The sequence below is a fragment of the Bos taurus genome, chromosome 2, assembly GCF_002263795.3.
Source record: "Bos taurus isolate L1 Dominette 01449 registration number 42190680 breed Hereford chromosome 2, ARS-UCD2.0, whole genome shotgun sequence".
Classification (NCBI taxonomy): Eukaryota; Metazoa; Chordata; class Mammalia; order Artiodactyla; family Bovidae; genus Bos; species Bos taurus.
In genome coordinates, this window is record NC_037329.1 from 117,379,621 (window position 1) to 117,398,428 (window position 18,808).

At 43.2% G+C, this 18,808-nt stretch overlaps 1 protein-coding gene across 1 annotated transcript in view; it reads right to left on the reverse strand.

Moving 5' to 3' along the window:
* Positions 1 to 201: 201 nt before the first annotated feature.
* Positions 202 to 18,808, reverse strand: part of DNER (delta/notch like EGF repeat containing) — a 391,251-nt gene continuing 372,644 nt past the window's right edge. The window contains exons 12-13 of the mRNA XM_003585774.3: positions 10,229 to 10,475; positions 202 to 1,226 (exon numbers count right to left, since the gene is read on the reverse strand). Coding sequence (XP_003585822.1) covers positions 1,115 to 1,226; positions 10,229 to 10,475 — 359 coding nt within the window. The 3' untranslated portion in view covers positions 202 to 1,114. The remainder of the gene's footprint in view (positions 1,227 to 10,228; positions 10,476 to 18,808) is intronic.

Here is an 18,808-nt window from a genome sequence, read left to right on the forward strand (position 1 = left end):
ACGCTGTGAACTGTAGCCAGCCAGGCTCCTCTGTCCCTGGAGTTCTCCAGGCAAGAATACTGGAGTGGGTTGCCATTCCCTTCTCCAGGGGATCTTCCCAACCCAGGGACTGAACCTGGGGCTTCCTGTATTGCAGGTGGATTCTTTACCATATGAAAACCAAATGTTTTCTATAATTTAAAAAAGAGAGAGACAAGTGCGTCCTTGACTTGGTAACATTTATTCAATATTTTTTTGAAATTAGCAAGAATCAGAAGAAGCACATATCAATCAAATACAGCCACAAAAATGTCCTGGATATAAATAAAGATGCACTATGAGATATACTCACTACTGAAGGAATCGGTACGCTCTTACAGTTACTACCTCTTAGCAAGGAACAACTCCAACATAAATTTAATTTACTCACAATACAAAAACCTTGACTTGTAGAGGAAAATACAGATTCAATTCAATCACAATTTGCCTCACTAGACCCTGTCATCATGTATGTTTTCAAGGCCTAGCTTGATGACTGTTACAAAAACGACAGGAAAACAAACAAACTCAAGAGAATGTTTCCGGTTTCCGTAAGGTTCAACAAAACAGTGCAGAAATAAGTTACTTACCCATGCACAGAATAAGGCAAAGGCTAATTTCATTCGGGTTAGGAATAGTACATTTAACTAGTTTTTCACAGAACAAACATTTCAGACTTCTTTTTAAGTTAATGGGTATACTGCATTATAGTTCATACTACATGTGTTTCCTAACTCTACTCAAAAAGTCAGCACTCACACGTCAAATACAAACTTGACCTTGATTAGACTTACTCTGTAACCACTGCTGAAGTCAATCTGGTTCATGAGAATATCTACTGTGGAAGGTACGCACACGAGTCGAAGCCTACCGTTTAGAGAGCAGAAAGTACATGAAAACGTAGTCTACGGATTTCACAAATTCCGTTTTTAAAATATTTTTTTCAAACTAAAAGCTGCAGAAAATTAGTTCTTAAATAGTCTACTGAAAACTTTTGAGCAGCTAACATCTTAAATTTCTTAAGCTTTTCCTTTTCTTAAAAATATTTAAACGAATGTAGTAGCCCATCTTTTGGAAAAATAATCCCCCAAAAAGATTACAAATCTTTTGTTTTAATCAGTGTGACCAAGGGCTTATCATCAGGGCTGTAATCCTCATAGGCGATGGGGGTCACGTCATACATCGCAGGCCGGGATTTCTTTCCAAACCTGAAATTGCACAGAGAGAGGACTCTGGTTAGAGAAATAGTGGCTTCTCAAGTCCTATTAAAGGTAAACGGTGACAATAACTTACATTCAAGAATCAAACGGAACTATAAAATACTCTAAGATATCCTCTCTAGCAAGTAGACATTTAAGTCTTCCTGATCTATGGTTTTTCCAGTGGTCATGTATGGATGTGAGAGGTGGACTGTGAAGAAAGCTGAGCACCGAAGAATTGATGCTTTTGAACTGTGGTATTGGAGAAGACTCCTGAGAGTCCCTTTGACTGCAAGGAGATCCAACCAGTCCATTCTAAAGGAGATCAGCCCTGGGTGTTCCTTGGAAGGAATGATGCTAAAGCTGAAACTCCAATACTTTGGCCACCTCATGCAAAGAGTTGACTCATTGGAAAAGCCTCTGATGCTGGGAGGGATTGGGGGCAGGAAGAAAAGGGGACGACAGAGGATGAGATGGCTGGATGGCATCACCGACTCGATGGACGTGAGTTTGAGTGAACTCCAGGAGTTGATGATGGACAGGGAGGCCTGACATGCTGCGATTCATGGGGTCACAAAGAGTCAGACACGGCTGAGCGACTGAACTGAACTGAACTGAACTGATCTTAATATTGAGTGAGTATAAACATTAGCTTTTGCCGTGGGAGGCAAAAAATGGATTTCACACAAGGTACAGTCCAAATTAATATTGAAGCTTGTAGGTTAAATCTTAGGAAAGCAGTCAGGCGTGAGGGCTCTTCAATAGGTTTTGAGAAAACGTGTATCGATTGTTTTTTTTTTTTTTCTCAGACCCAGAGCGGTTTGGAGAGGTGAGTTTATTTTATATCCACTCTGATGCCTGGAATGTGGAATGGCTGGGTGGGCTTCCCTGATGGTATAGACTAATCCCTGGGACTTGCAGGAGGGCTGGTGAGGGCTCAGAGGCAACCTGAGGTCCCAAGACCAGGAGAAAGGGAGAGGGAGGAAATGATTTCCAATAATGAGGTGTTGGTCCAGGATCTGTGTGGGCCCCCCATCCCATCCCACCCACCTATCACTCCCCAATCCCCAAGGACACACAGGCCATTGTTTCTTTGAGCACAAAGCCTCTGTCCCAACAGATTTGTGTGTATCAAACACCCCTTGACGGCAGGCCTGATGCGCAGAAGCCCAAGAGTGTCAAAATCCAATTTCAGGACCTCCCGCTAAGCCAGTGCTGAAATGGCGATTATTAAAACAAAGTCAATTCAACTTCTGGGTGGTCTCTTCCCATTCAGGACTTCACCTTCCATAAAGGTCCCTGGAGTGCAATGGGATTTAAACAATCTTCCCCACTAGCCCACCAACTCTCCTCTTTTTTATAAACAACATTTTTTTAACCATTTCAAGTCCAATGAAGTCTATTAAAAAAGAAATTTTAAAGGAATCTCAAATTTTAAGAGGATTGCCAGGATGGGCCCTCAAGGATTTCTTGGGACTTGTTTACCGTGGCTTTAAACCCATCTCTCCACCTTTCCTGTCTCTTCTTTTTATATCTTGGAAAGTCTGTCTTCTCACATACAGAGATGAGAAGTAGAATCAAGTGGGAAGTGAGAAAACGTTACATTCTTCATATGATCATTTATTTTTAAACATTCATCCATCTTGTAATTCCAATTCACTCAAGACTTACTGACCTTCAGAAGAGCAAAGGCACAAACATGCTAGATGGGCACCAGGCAAAGTACAAAGACAGAGAAATGGGGACTTCCTTGGTGGTCCAGTGGCTAAGATTCCATGCTCCCAATGTGGGTTCAATCCCTGGTTGGGGAACTAGATCCCACACGTTGCCTCTAAGAGTTTCCATGCCACAGTGAAGATCCCATGTGCCACAACGAAGACACAACACAGCCAAATAAATAAATAAATAATAAATATTTTTTAAAAAAGAGTTATAGCATTTTGCCACTAAGAAACCACAGCTCTTGGAGGCAATATTAAAAAGACTTCAAGAATCTCATGCCTAAAAGGTTAGCCTCACTGAAAGTCCGGAGTTGTGTGGGCATAAGTGTGGGTTGGATTCCAGCCTGAGATGTATTTATCTAAATTGACTGAGGTCTGCACAATCTGAGAACAAGAAAGAAGCAACAATGTCAAAGCCAATCGGCTCTTAACACTTTCTCTCAAGTCTGAACATTTCAGAGGCTACTTTATGGAGCAAGCATTTTGACAAGATATTTCTCATAAAATAGCTCAATACATCAGTAACAATATACCACTAATGATATTAATCTGATTAATTTTGAAAATCAGGAAATCCCAGTGTAAAGCTCTCTGTATTCAAACATGGCAGCCATGGGATGGTTTCCCGCCAGAACTCCAAGAGGGTCAGTGAATTATACGTTGCCTATGTCTACAATGCGGGAGACCCGGGTTCGATCCCTGGGTCAGGAAGATCCCCTGGAGAAGGAAATGGTAATCTACTCCAGTACTATTGCCTGGAAAATCCCATGGACAGAGGAGCCTGGTAGGCGACAGTCCTATCAGGGTCGCAAAGAGTCGGACACGACTGAGCGACTTCACTTTCACTTTCATGAATCAACTGACTGGCCAAGAGGAAACATCCGAGCAACTTAATAGGTTGAATATAGGTTTACAATATCCGTTTTTGTTTTATATGTGATTCCAGTTTGAAGAATAATCTGTTTCCTCCAAATCTAGAAAATTCAATGTCTCCATGTTAGGCAATCCATCCACAAGCTATAGTTTAAAGGGCTGTGACCTTAAATTATTGTCATGGAGCTGGATACTGACAAGACAGGTTTGAGGTTGAGTGTTCCAGACCCACTGAGCATGAAGCAGTTAACAGCTGCCATGCATCCACTGTAGACATGCAAAGTCAACTGAAGGACAAGGAGGCACTGCTTTGTATCTGCATGGGAAGCTCAGCTGTGTGCATCAGTGCTAATGGGGTCACCAAGTATAATGCTGGTAACGAGGGTAATCTGGTTAAAGTACAACTAACGCTGCAGCAGGAGCAGCAACACCCCAGCACCACTGGAACTGGATTCCTTGCACTATGACCTAATTAGCTGCTGAGAAGCCTCCTAATTCCTTAGGTGAGACATTCAGGTCTCCACCCAAAGCACAGTGTCTACCATATGGGGGCTAAGATGGTTTATAAAACACAGTAAAGAGAAATAGGACTCTCCTTCAGTCTCCCACACCTATCACAGTGGTGAGTACCAAACAAATGTGCATTCTTACTTAAATTTCCCATGCTAACAGCTCTGCATATTTCCTTTGTGTCTCAGAACTGGGTGGATGCTAAGGAATCAGCCAACACCTATAGAATTCCATTTTAAACTGTCAGGCATTAAACCAATGTCAGAGCTTGCCTATGTTATGGCAGGAGTTTTCATGCAACTGTTCTTTTTTAAGAACAATGCATTGTTTTTCCTTATCCTAAAGAGACATATTAATTATTAAAACAATTTTCAAAAGGTGGAAGCCAAAGAAAATTACAATGTAGGCCTAGGATTAGCAAACTACAGTCTGCAAGCCAGTAATAGCCTGCTGCCTGTTTTTTAAAATAAAGTTTTATTGGAACACAGTTGTGCCCATTAATAATGCCTCTGGTGCTTTTACAGGACAAAGGCAGAGTTGGTCACAGAGCTGGGCCATCTGTGAATGGCCCACAGATTCTAAGATGTTTTACAGGCCATTGATAAAGACTATAAGAATCACCCTATTAGGGCTCAATAAAGGACAGAAATGGTATGGACCTAACAGAAGCAGAAGATATTAAGAAGAGGTGGCAGGAATACACAGAAGAACTGTACAAAAAAGATCTTCACGAACAAGATAATCACGATGGTGTGATCACTCACCTAGAGCCAGACATCCTAGAATGTGAAGTCAAGTGGGCCTTAGAAAGCATCACTATGAACAAAGCTAGTGGAGGTGATGGAACTCCAGTTGAGCTATTTCAAATCCTGGAAGATGATGCTGTGAAAGTGCTGCACTCAATATGCCAGCAAATTTGGAAAACTCAGCAGCAGCCACAGGACTGGAAAAGGTCAGTTTTCATTCCAATCCCAAAGAAAGGCAATGCCAAAGAATGCTCAAACTACTGCACAATTGTGCTCATCTCACACACTAGTAAAGTGATGCTCAAAACTCTCCAAGCCAGGCTTCAGCAATATGTGAACCATGAACTTCCAGATGTTCAAGCTGGTTTTAGAAAAGGCAGAGGAACCAGAGATCAAATTGCCAACATCTGCTGGATCATCAAAAAAGCAAGAGAGTTCCAGAAAAACATCTATTTCTGCTTTATTGACTATGCCAAAGCCTTTGACTGTGTGGATCACAATAAACTGTGGAAAATTCTGAAAGAGATGGGAATACCAGACCATCTGACCTGCCTCTTGAGAAACCTGTATGCAGGTCAGGAAGCAACAGTTAGAACTGGACATGGAACAACAGACTGGTTCCAAATAGGAAAAGGAGTACGTCAAGGCTATATATTGTCACCCTGCTTATTTAACTTCTATGCAGAGTACATCATGAGAAATGCTGGGCTGAAAGAAGCACAAGCTGGAATCAAGATTGCTGGGAGAAATATCAATAACCTCAGATATGCAGATGACACCACCCTTATGGCAGAAAGTGAAGAGGAACTCAAAAGCCTCTTGATGAAAGTGAAAGAGGAGAGTGAAAAGGCTGATTTAAAGCTCAACATTCAGAAAACTAAGATCATGGCATCTGGTCCCATCACTTCATGGGAAATAGATGGGGAAACAGTGGAAACAGTGTCAGACTTTATCTTTTTGGGCTCCAAATCACTGCAGATGGTGACTGCAGCCATGAAATTAAAAGACGCTTACCCCTTGGAAGGAAAATTATGACCAACCTAGATAGCATATTGAAAAGCAGAGACATTACTTTGCCAACAAAGGTCCATCTAGTCAAGGCTATGGTTTTTCCAGTGGTCATGTATGGATATGAGAGTTGGACTGAAGAAGGCTGAGCACCAGAGAATTGATGCTTTTGAACTTTGGGATTGGAGAAGACTCTTGAAAGTCCCTTGGAATGCAAGGAGAGCCAACCAGTCCATTCTGAAGGAGGTCAGCCCTGGGATTTCTTTGGAAGGAATGATGCTAAAGCTGAAACTCCAGTACTTTGGCCACGTCATGTGAAGAGTTGACTCATTGGAAAAGACTCTGATGTTGGAAGGGATTAGGGGCAGGAGGAGAAGGGGATGACAGGGGATGAGATGGCTGGATGGTATCACTGACTCGACAGACATGAGTTTGGGTGAACTCCGGGAGTTGGTGATGGACAGGGAGGCCTGGCGTGCTGCGATTCATGGGGTCGAAAAGAGTCGGACACGACTGAGCTGAACTGAACTGAACTGATAAGCATCACCCACGGTTCTGTCTCCAAAGGACTCAGCACTGTGTCTGGCCATGTTACCACTGTAGAAGCACTAACAGCAGCTGTGCAGAGTGGTATAAAAGTAACTGACACTCAAACATCACAATTGGTGACCAGTCCTGTGTTTACTAAAGAAACAAAATACACCAAAACTAGTGTCAAAGGAGTCAAAGTATATACATTCTTCTAGTTCATATTCTCCTGGAAATAGATAGCTAGTCAACACCTTGGAGAAGAGCAGGTGGATGTAAGCTTTAAAAAGGCCACATCAAGGGACTTCTCTGGCCATCCAGTGGCTAAGCCTCTGAGCTCCCAATGCAGGGGGCACAGGTTCGATCCCTGGTTAGGGAACTAGATCCTTTGTGTCCCAACTAAAGATGTCACATGTCACAATTAAGATCCAGTGCAGCCAAATGGGGCTTCCCAGGTGGTGCTAGTGGTAAAGAACCTGCTTGCCAGTGCAGGAGATGTAAGAGACGCCAGTTTGATCCCTGGATTGGGAAGATCCCCTGAATGAGGGCATGGAAACCCACCCCAGTATTCTTGTCTGCAGAATCGCATGGACAGAGGAGCCTGGTGCACTACAGTTCAAAGGGTCGCAATGAGTCAGACATGACTGAAGTGACTTAGCATGCATGCAGCCAAATAAATTTTTTTTTTTTTTTTAAAGGCCCACATTGGGAGATGCTCTTTGAGAAAGAGTGACTTTGTCCTTTCCCAGCTCTCTGCTTTGTTTCCCATAATCGGTGGTCAGCCTCCGAGTGTGACCTCAGATACAGACCTTGGAGAGTCATGACTTCCCTCCTGCCAGTCGGTTACAAAGTCTTTGCAGCCTGAGCATAAGCAAAACAGCTGAGGAGCAGATGAGTCTTAGGGTAAGGCAGAGTAGAGGGGCACTGCTTCTCAGCCCATCATCAGCACCAACAGACTGACTGCTGAGGTCAGAATCACCAGACGCTTCTTGGGGAAAAGGGGAACACCACCAATGACCCAGACAGTGTTCGTCCTGCACAGCTGCTGAGCCGCACTCATTCTGAGCCAACGTCACCTCCAGCATAGTGGCAGGGAGACAGGCCATGAAATAGACACGTTAGCCATAGGCTGTTGCTCAAAACTAGGAAGTGCGGAATATCAAAAGGACTCTGTTTTTGTCAGTGCCTTTCCAGGGTTTCCAGGAAAAGGGAGCAAAAGGGCCAACCTGCCAGAGACCCAGGTAGAGCCTCTGGATAACAAGGCTGTGGAAACTCCTGGTCATAGCTAAATAAATGTTTAGACGGGAATGTTCTCAGATATATGTGGGAAGGCACTGTAATGTCAAAGATTTTATCTGCAGTCACTGGTGCATCCAGGAGTTTGTTGGTTAGGAATTCTGCAGTAAATATTTTTGATAAAAATCAGTATCAAATAAGAACCAGGTTTGTAAATGCTTTCAAGTTTCTCCTTTCCTTCCAAGGGTATTCAGTTAAATATCTTCCCAGTGGGCTGTACAAGCAGGAAGCCCAGAAGAATCTATCTTAACTTATTCCAGGGCTGAGACAGAACACTCTTCCTCTTGGATGCAAAAGGACCTTAGCCAGAGATTCCTTTCAGTGGAGGGGTGGGGAGGGAATCTGATTTCCTTGGGTCTCCCAATACATCCCCATATAGAACCATGGATTTTGTTCTTTCCGGGTGAACTAAGCCCTTCTGGGAAGAATTCTGAGTCACAAAAGATTTTGCCTAGTCTCTACTTTTAGGGCTTCCCAGATGGTAAAGAATACCCCTGCCGGTGAGAAGACACAAGAGATGTGTGTTCAATCCCCGGGTCAGGAGGATCCCCTGGAGATGAAATGGCTATCCACTCCAGTATTCTTGCCTGGAAAATTCCAAGGACAGAGGAGCCTGGCAGACTACAGTCCATGGGGCCACAAAGAGTTGGATAAGACTGAGCGACTGAGCACAGCAACCATAGCCTATTCTTTTTACATTTTCACTGCTCATACAATAATTTCGAGATACTCCAAGTACTCCTGCAAGCTGGTATCACTGACTACGCTGGTGCCCTGTGATGAATCTATTTCTCAGGCAGATCAAGACATCCTGTGCCAACCCCTCACCGAGAATCATCCATTCATTTCAGACCTTACATTTTAGTGAGGTCTACCACGTGCCAGGACCCACTGGACATACAGTAATAAATCCCACTGCCCTTTGTGCAAGAGGAAAGATTAACTAAACTAGAAGAGATCTGCAGGGATTCATTTCAGGGTTTCCCGGAAGCTGTGTTGCTGAGTTGATTCTAAAATGAGGTCCGTGACAAAGGCTGATGTGTGGAGCCTGATGTGGAAGAGGGTTGAATCCTCCTTTCTCTCTCAAAGTTACAGAAATGGGGATAGTGCTGCTCCTACAAAGAAGTTGCCTTTGGCTTTGGGACAGATGCCCTATGTCCCCCAACTTCTCTCTTCCACTGGCTCTTTCCCTGGAACCCAGGTTCTGGTTTTTATTTCCACTGGACTCATCCTAAAAGATGTGAGCCCTGGGTTTGGAGGTTTCCTTTTGAAGAAGGCTAACTTTCTGACTCCGGGAGTTAGTGATGGACAGAGAGGCCTGGAATGCTGCAGTCCACGGGGTCACAAAGAGTTGGACACAACTGAGCAACTGAACTGCACTGAACTGAACCTTCTGACCTTCTGAACTTCTATTGCATTCAGACAGAATTTGGATCTGCTTGTTGCTCGAACAATATCGGTCACAACATCCCAACAAAGATTATACAGGTAATAGTTCCCTGGAGGTCCAATCTTAAGACACCGAGCTCAGCCCTCTTTTTGCTATAGCACATTGACTTTCTGAATCAGGTGCTTTAGATTGTTCTACCAGTTAAAGGAAAAGATGGTGTTTTAACATTCAATATCACTATCATTTTGATAGTAAATATTCCTGACCAAAATCAACAAAATTAGATTATTTTTTTCACATGCTGTAATACATTGGAGAAGTAAATATGGCATTATCTGTTTATACAATCCTTTACTATCTATAATTTGATTGTCATAACTCTTTAAGGAGGTAGTTCTCCCATCCTACAGTTGAAGGAACTATATTTGTGGAAGGTTGAATCATCTACCTAAACTATAATCAGGTAATGGAGCAGCTGGACTTGATGTCAGATGTCTGACTCCCTGACTCAGGCTATTTCTATACCACACTAACTCCTGTCTCTCCAGGAATCTTTCCCCCAGACACTATTTTATACAATAAGAACTCTAACAGAATGACTGCTATGTGACTTTCTTTAACTAAGCCCTTAAATCAGATGTGATCATTTATAGTCACACTGAAGAACAACACAGCTAAACACATTTCAAAAAGAAATAATCAAAACCTGTTTCAAATGTTTATAGCAGAGATAAACACAAATTAAACGAATGAATGTATTCAATGAAAACAGAAAGTTAGCAGCAAATTAAAGGGGTTTGTTTATAAAGCAGTCTAATTATCTGGTCCCCCCAATGCTACCTCGAATCTATGCTTTATTCTTTGAAATCCCCCTTGCAGACGTGAAGTCCTGTCCATAATACAAGCCTGGTACCCAGCATGCTGACTCACGCCACTCACCTGGCATGCCGGATGGAGGCGATGGCGTTGCTGAACTCGCTGTCAATGCTGCGGCAGTTGTAGAAGTCCTCATAAGCCGGCCGGGCAGAGCCCTGGTACTCAATGCGGCTGATGCGACAAATCCCCACAATCAAGATGATGAGCATCAGGATGAAGGCAACGCAGAGGGCGCCGATGATGATGTAGAGAGAGTGCCGAGGCATGTTGGTTAGACTCTCTGCCATGTGCCCGGACTTCCACTGGAGGTCTGAAGGTGAAAACAAGCAAACACCTGTGTATCAGCTGGGGCCTTTTGAAGGGGAAGGACTTCCCTGTCCTCACACTAGGAACATAAAATATAAGAGCTGTCCAAACTGCAAAGGATTATTTTCTATGGATAATCCAGATGGCAACCCACTCCAGTATTCTTGCCTGGGAAACCCCATGGACAGAGGAGCCTGGTGGGCTACAGGATATATATTAACATTCTTAATATATAAAGACCTCTTACAAATCATGAAGAAAAACCAGGAACATGTCATAGAAAAATGGGTAAAGAATATAAAAAGGAATTCACCAAGGAAATATAAGTAGAAAATTGCTTGGCTTCATAATTTTTTTTAACTATGCAAGTCCTACATCAGTTCCCAAATATTATCTTAAAATTTTGATAACCACAGTAGACAAGGGTGCAGAAATACGGACTGTGTGAACTGATATACAACTCCTGTGTGGAGCATCCTTTGACCCAGAAATTCCAATTTTCAGAATTTTTGCTGAGAAAATGGTCCTAAAAAATGTATAAAGCCCTGTGTACAAAGATGTTCATCTCAGAAGCACAATTTTCAAGTGTTAGATTATCAACTATCACACATTTAGTAATAAGTTCAGAAAATAAGCACAGACCCAGATGTATTCCCTGCTCAAAGTTAACATATGTTCATATTTTACCTTCTTTGCTTTAAATGTTTATGTTTTTTTTTAATAAATGAAATGTTACAAATAAAATCTAGTGTAACTGCTGAAATGCTAAAAAAATTATCTTAGTGATTTAAAACAATTTTTGAATGAGGCTTGAAACTTCTAATCCAATTCTGAGAATATAAAAAAATACCATGCTATAAAAAAACAAAAACCAGGAAATTAACAAATGATACAGTATTATTAACTAATATACAGATTTTATTCAAATTTCACAAAATTTTATGCTAGTGTCCATTATTTGTTTTCATCTCTTATTCAAGACTCCACATGGTATTTAATTCCACTGAGCAACTTCAGCTGCATGCAACTAATTCTGGTAAATTCTCTTTTCATTTTTACTCTATTACAAATATTTTCTAATTTTCCTTGTGATGACTTCTTAGATACACCCAATATTTAAAAGTGGACATTTAACTTACAAATACATGGGATTCTATTTAAAGCATCTTTAATATTAATTTCTCATTTTGATACTAATTTTTCATTTAAATGCTTTCTTCTCTGCAATCACCCTCTGTGTTTTTTTTCAGTCTAACTTTATTGAGACTTTCAATGGCTAAGTTGAAGATCTCTACATCACACTGTACTTAAAAATATGTGGGTTATTTTCAAATACCTTTTGATACTGATTTCTAACATAATTCCACAGTGATAAGAGAACAGAGTCTGGATGATTTCAGTACCTTTAGACCATGAAATTTCTGCATCTGGTGTTATCCCTCGATATGCTTTAGTGTCTTCTAGTTTATAGTCTAGGGCTTCCCAGGTGGCACTAGTGGTAAAGATGTAATAGACCCAGGTTTGATCTCTGGGTTGGAAAGATCCCCTGGAGGAAGAAATGGCACCCCATTCCAGCATCCTTGCCTGGAGAATCCCATAGACAGAGGAGCCTGGCAGGCTACAGTCCACAGGGTTGCAAAGAGTCAGACACGACTGAAGTTGACTTCACACACACACAGTTTTCGGTCTATGGGAACCTGAATAGAATTTGTATCCTACTGTTGTGTGAAAACTGTATAAATCTTATGTTGAATTGGTTCACAGTGCTTTGCAGGTTTAATATATCTTTCTACTTCCCTGTAGAGTCATTCTATTAATTTTGAGAGTTCGATATTGAAACCCCAACTAAGAATCTTAATTTATCTACTTAAAAAAATAATTGTAATATATAGTGCAACTGTATATAACCTTGTCCTGTATTTTTAAACTCCTGTAAATGTGTTACCATACTTTCATAATTAAAAAAAATAAAAATTAAAAAAATATTACAGATATAGCTAGAGTTCCTCAATCCCATATCCTCTCTCCACCCCAACAGACAACACAATTCATAAACATGGAAAAATAGGAAACAACCTAAATATTCAACTCTTAGTGAGATGGTTTTATTGTTGTGTTTAGTCTCTAAGTTGTGTCTCACTCTTTGTGACCCCGTGGACTATAGCCCATCAGCCTCCTTTGTCCAGGGGATTTCCCAGGCAAGAATACTGGAGAGGGTTGCCATTTCATTCTCCAAGGGATCTTCCTGTTCCAGGGATCGAACACACGTCTCCTGCATTGCAGATGGATTCTTTACTGCTGAGCTGCCAAAGAAGGCCTAGTGAGATGGAGAGCTACTCATCAAGTAGCAAAAGAATAAAAAAAGGTTACCAAACAGAACTTAGTGGTATACTACAATCACATATGAGCTTCCAAAAGTGAAGTCACTCAGTCATGTCCGACTCTATAGCCCAACAGGCTCCTCCGTCCATGGGATTTTCCAGGCACGAATACTAGAGTGGGTTGCCATTTCCTTCCCGATCCAGGGATTGAACCAGGGTCTCCCGCATTATAGGCAGACGCTTTACCATCTGAGTGACCAGGGAAGTTTCAGATGAGCTTCCAAAGTCTATCTATATACAGAAAAGCTCAGGATGGAGCAATGATAGTGATGAACCTATGTTGTGTTCTTACTATGCTAAGCTTTTTGAAAACATCTCATTTGATCAGCACAACCACGAGAAACTATATCATTCTTTCTCCCCATTGCTATAGATAAAGCTTAGAAACTGACACCACTTCCTGGGTGAGAGTGTTGACTGTAACTCCAGGTCCAACTTCTCAGCCTCTGCCTCACACAGCAGGGTGCTAACAACAGTGATCTCTGAAAAGCATGATTACATGTGATTTTAATATCCTTTATATGTCTCAGTCTTCAGCTTTTTAAAAAAAGAATATAGTCTCTTTATAATAAAAAATAAGTGATAAGCCATTTGAAGAAAACACCCATGAGATTATCTTCTAGCATAACTAGTGGAAGGTATGTGAGCTTTGGGATTACACTAACCTTGCTTTCATCGCAGCTGCAGTATTTTTTAAACATTTTACGTATTTATTATTTTTGGTTGCACTGGGTCTTCATTGCTGCCTGCGGGCTTTCTCTAGTTGCAATGAACGGAGACTACTCTCTAGTTGCCGTGTGAGGGCTTCTCATTGGAGGGCTTTTCACTGTAGTGGCTTCTCTTGCTGCAGAGCATGGGCCCCATGGTGTGTGCACTTCAATAGTTGTGACATGCAGGCCCTAGAGCTGGAGCTCTGTAGTTGTGGCTCATGGGCTTATTAACTGCTCTGAGGCATGTGGAATCTTTGCGGACTAGGAATCGAACCCACGTCTCTGGCATTGGCGTGTGGATTCTTAACCACTGAACCACCAGGGACAGTCCCCAGCTGCAACACTGGCTTGACCTCCCTGAACATCAGTTTCTTCATTTATAAGACAACAATTATAACATATACCCTATGGACATGTTGGGAGAATAAGTTAGAAAACATGTAAAGAAAAGGAAGTCCACTGCCAGGCATGTGATGGGTGGTGGTGGTCCTGGTGGTGGTGGAAAAAGGAAGGATACCGAGGAGGATGGTGTCCTCAGGGCAAACTCTGAGCTGAAGATTACTGAGCACTGCCCTGTGCCCATTCAAAAAACACCAACCTGGACGGGCAAGAAAAAAGTAGATGGATGGGGCATAGTCTCTGTGTCTGGCACAGGTCAAGAGTGTCAAATTATGTCCTGTTTACAAACTTGCAAACAAATGGAATGATCCAGATACCATGACCAGGATTTGAAAGGAAGTCACGAAGGTGAAAAGGGGCTAGGTTAAGACCAAACAGAAGCTAAACTTCCATGGGAAAAGGGTTGTCTTTTCTACTTTACTTACTCTACCACCTCCACCAGCACCCTTTCCAGGCCATCATTTCCATATTAGGACTCTGGGTGCTTGGAAATGAGATTCAAGGTATGCGTGAAAATAGGTCTGTCTTCCTGTGAATGGCAACCCCCTCCAGTATTCTTGCTTGGAAAATCCCATAGACAAAGGAGCCTGGCAGGCTACAGTCCACGGAGTCACAAAGAGTCAGATGTGACTGAGCAACTTCACCTTACACTTTGCTGCTGCTGCTAAGTCGCTTCAGTTGTGTCCGATTCTGTGCAACCCCATAGACGGCAGCCCACCAGGCTCCCCCGTCTCTGGGATTCTCCAGGCAAGAACACTGGAGTCGGTTGCCATTTCCTTCTCCAATGCATGAAAGTGAAGTTGCTCAGTCGGGTCCAACTCTTCTCGACCCCATGGACTGCAGCCCACCAGGCTCCTCCGTCCATGGGATTTTCCAGGCAAGAGTACTAGAGTGGGTTGCCATTGCCTTCTTCACTTTACACTTTACTTCCTATGAAATCCTCAGGCCTCTTTCCACTGTTCTCTTTTAGGTGAAAGTATCTGTGACCTCTGAGTCCTCATACTCTCATCCCAGGGACATCTTCAGGGACACTGGAGTCTCAGAATCAGCTATTCTTTCCCTTGAAAAGTTACAGCCTTCAGAAGAGCACAAGTAAACAGCCAAACAAGGATCCGAGTGTGCAGACCATTTTCCAAGAAGCCTAATGGGAAACTGACTCGTGCCCTGAGCCTGCGTGGTTCCTGAGAGCTTGAGAAGACCGGGGCGAATGAAGTGACTTCTGAGTTTGTGTCCAGATCGTCTGGCTCCTGAGTTTTTCACCACGGCCCTTGAAGACTGGTTTTGCCATTTGAGTCTGTCTACCCAAGCTCACACAGCCCGTGGAACAAGAAGACTGCCCGTTTGTGCATTCACCGTGCTGTGTGAGCCAACTCACACACAGGCAGACAGAAAGGACATAAATCACTGCAAATAAATGCTCGCAATGGAAGAGAGGAGGTGTTTTGTGAAACCAAGACTCGATCCCGACTGGCAGCCGTTTCATTTGGCAATACCTGGTGCACATGGAGAGAGACAAGTCATCGTTCTGGCTGAAAACGAACATGACTCACTTGATTTCCAAGTATTTCAACATTCTCTGAAAAATCCAGTTGTAGGCTGCAGTCCAGGGCTCATGGAGTGTGCTATAACACTCACTGAGCATCATCACAAGGGCAGCCAATACTGTTTCTACTCCAGCCTGGTGGAGCGCTCAGATCTGATTGCTATGGCTGCCATGGGAATTCTCGATGCACACCTTCATGAAAATAGCTCACGCATTACACTGATGGCATATACACAGCCAGTGCACAATTGCACAGGGCCACTCTCGCAGAAAAACAAACAACTGTGCTAGGTTATGTGCTGGGCTCACTGCCCCAGGCCTGATGGGCTGTCTAAACCGTTTGTATTTCTGACCATCTGTTCTATTTCCCCAAACTCTGAATTCCAAGCTGTTTAGACTTTTGAAAAAAATATCCCCAGATTTCTCCTGAAACCTCTGTTTCTCCCCCTCTTCTCTTTCTCTTTGCTCTTTCCACTTAAACTGTCATCTAAAACTTGTCTGATAAGTGAATATGGCTGCTTTGCACAGTAATCGGGTTAGTAGCCAGGCTGAATCTTAATAAATTCAACATTTGGTCTGTGAGGCAGAGGATATGTCAACAGCAGGTAGCTGCAGCTGCCACTCCCAGATCGCTGCACCACATCCCAGGAGTCCCAAGGCAGGAATCATTTACTATGTCGGCTACTGCAGAGCTCGGGGAAGAACCATGCAGCAGAACACACTGGACGGCATGACCTCACCAGCCCCGGCAGGTACATGACCAGGAACGCACACACACAAGCTATTCAGGGAAAATGTCACACTCCTTCCTGGGTCTCAGGGAGCATTTGCATTTCAGCATAAACTCAATTTGCTTGAGGTTTGTTATTTCCTGAAGTGCTGTCGCCTTTAAGATTTCAATGGGTCCTAAAGTAGGAGCTACGTAGGAGCTGGACTCAGAGCCTCTGCTCAAGGTAAAAACACAGTCAGCCACCAAGCTGACCCACTGACCATCTCTCCTCCACCAAAAAGAGACCTCGATCGATTGGTAAATTTAATTCTAAAATACATAACCTGTATCTGTGTTTCTTTCACTTACCTGGGTGAATCTAGTCAAATTATTTGTCTACCTCTGTATTTAAAACCCCTTCATGGATCACAGCCTTGTCTTGGCGAAGAGGCTTGTCTAACTCAATGAAGCTATGAGCCATGCCGTGCAGGGTCACCCAAGATAGATGGGTCACAGTGAAGAGTTCTGACAAAACGTGGTCTACTGGAGGAGGGAATGGCAAACCACTCCAGTATTCCTGCCGCAAGAATCCCATGAACAGTATGAAAAGTCAAAAAGATATGACACCAGAAGATGAGACCCCCAGGTTGGAAGGTGTCCAATATGCTACTGGGGAAGAGGGGAGGGCAATTGCTAATAGCTCCAGAAGGAATGAAGAGGCTGGGCCAATGTAGAAACAACACTCAATTGTGGATGTATCTGGTGGTGAAATTAAAGTCCGACATCGTAAAGAACAATACTGCATAGGAACCTGGAATGTGAGGTCCATGAATCACGGTAAATTGTATGTGGTCAAGAAGGAGATGCCCTGGAGAAGGAAACAGCAACCCACTCCAGTATTCTGTCCTGGAGAATCCCACAGACAGATGAGCATGGTGGGCTGCAGTCCATGGGGTCGCAAAGAGTCAGACATGACTGAGCAACTAATCACAAGAAGGAGATGGTAAGAGTGAACATCAGCATCTTAGGAAAACAGTGAACTAAAATGGACTGGAATGGGTGAATTTAATTCAGATGACCATTATATCTACTACTGTGGGCAAAAATCCCTTAGAAGAAATGCCGTAGCCTTCATAGTCAACAAAAGAGTCCGAAATGCAGTATTTGGGCACAATCTCAAAATAGAATGATCTCAGTTCCTTCCCAAGGCAAAGCATTCAACATTAGAATAATCCAAGTCTATGCCCCAATCATACTTTAAAAAAGTTTGAAAGCGAGTAAAAGTCTATGGTTTTTCCAGTAATCATGTATGGATGTGAGAGTTGGACTGAAAAAAGCTGAGCACTGAAGAATTGATGCTTTTGAACTGTGGTATTGGAGAAGACTCTTGAGAGTCCCTTGGACTGCAAGGAAACCCAACCAGTCCATTCTAAAGGAGATCAGTCCTGGGTGTTCTTTGGAAGGAATGATGCTAAAGCTGAAACTCCAGCACTTTGGCCACCTCATGCAAAGAGTTGACTCATTGGAAAAGACTCTGATGCTGGGAGGGATTGGGGGCAGGAGGAGAAGGGGACGACAGAGGATGAGATGGCTGGATGGCATCACTGACTCGATGGACATGAGTTTGAGTGAACTCCTGGAGTTGGTGATGGACAGGGAGGCCTGGCGTGCTGCAATTCAGGGGTCGCAGAGTCGGACACGACTGAGTGACTGAACTGAACTAAACTGAACTGAAAAATGTCTTTTAGGTAGATGTCACTTAGATAGCTGGAGAATTTTGGAACTATCTATTGCCTAGGATAACTGTGAGGAGGGATTTCAAATTTCTTTATATTTTCTGTAGCTAAAAGTTAGCTTGACAACCAAAGTAGTCAATGAGACTGGGAAAAGTGAACACCCTTGTTAACCTTCAGAAGAGGCAGGAGGGGAGGGAACAGAAGGCAGAGCTTGAATCCCTCATAGTGATCCTATTACTGAACAAGTATCAGTAAGCAACTACTATGTACTATATGGACTGATGCTGAAGTGCCAATACTTTAGTCACCTAATTCAAAGAGCCAGCTCATTGGAAAAGACCCCGATGCTGGGAAAGATTGAGGGCAAGAGCAGAAGGGGCAGGCAGACAATGAGATAGTTAAACAGCATCACTGACTCAATGGTCATGAGTTTGAGCAAACTCTGGGAGATGGCAAAGGACAGGAAAGCCTGGCGTGCTGCAATCCATGGGGTCACAAAGAGTCAGACACGACTTAGGGACTGAACAACAACAGCATGTACTATGTGCCAGGCCTCATGCTGGATGCCTGGGATAAGGAGCAAGGCAAAACTTAGAGAATAGTGTGCACATGGATCCCCTAGTCTTTTCAGAGATGTGGAAGCGAAAGCATGCTAAGCCATGAGGGACCAAGGCGACAGTGCCTCGGGAGGGGACAAAAGCTGTGCCATCTAACTGGGGAATGAGGAGAGCTTTCATGGTGGGGCCCACAGCAAGCAAGGCTCTAAGGGGGAGTACATATTAGCAGGGGATGGAGGGGACAGAAGGGAAGGCTGACCCAGGCAAAGACCTGGGAGGAGTGGAGAGCAGAGTGAGGGACT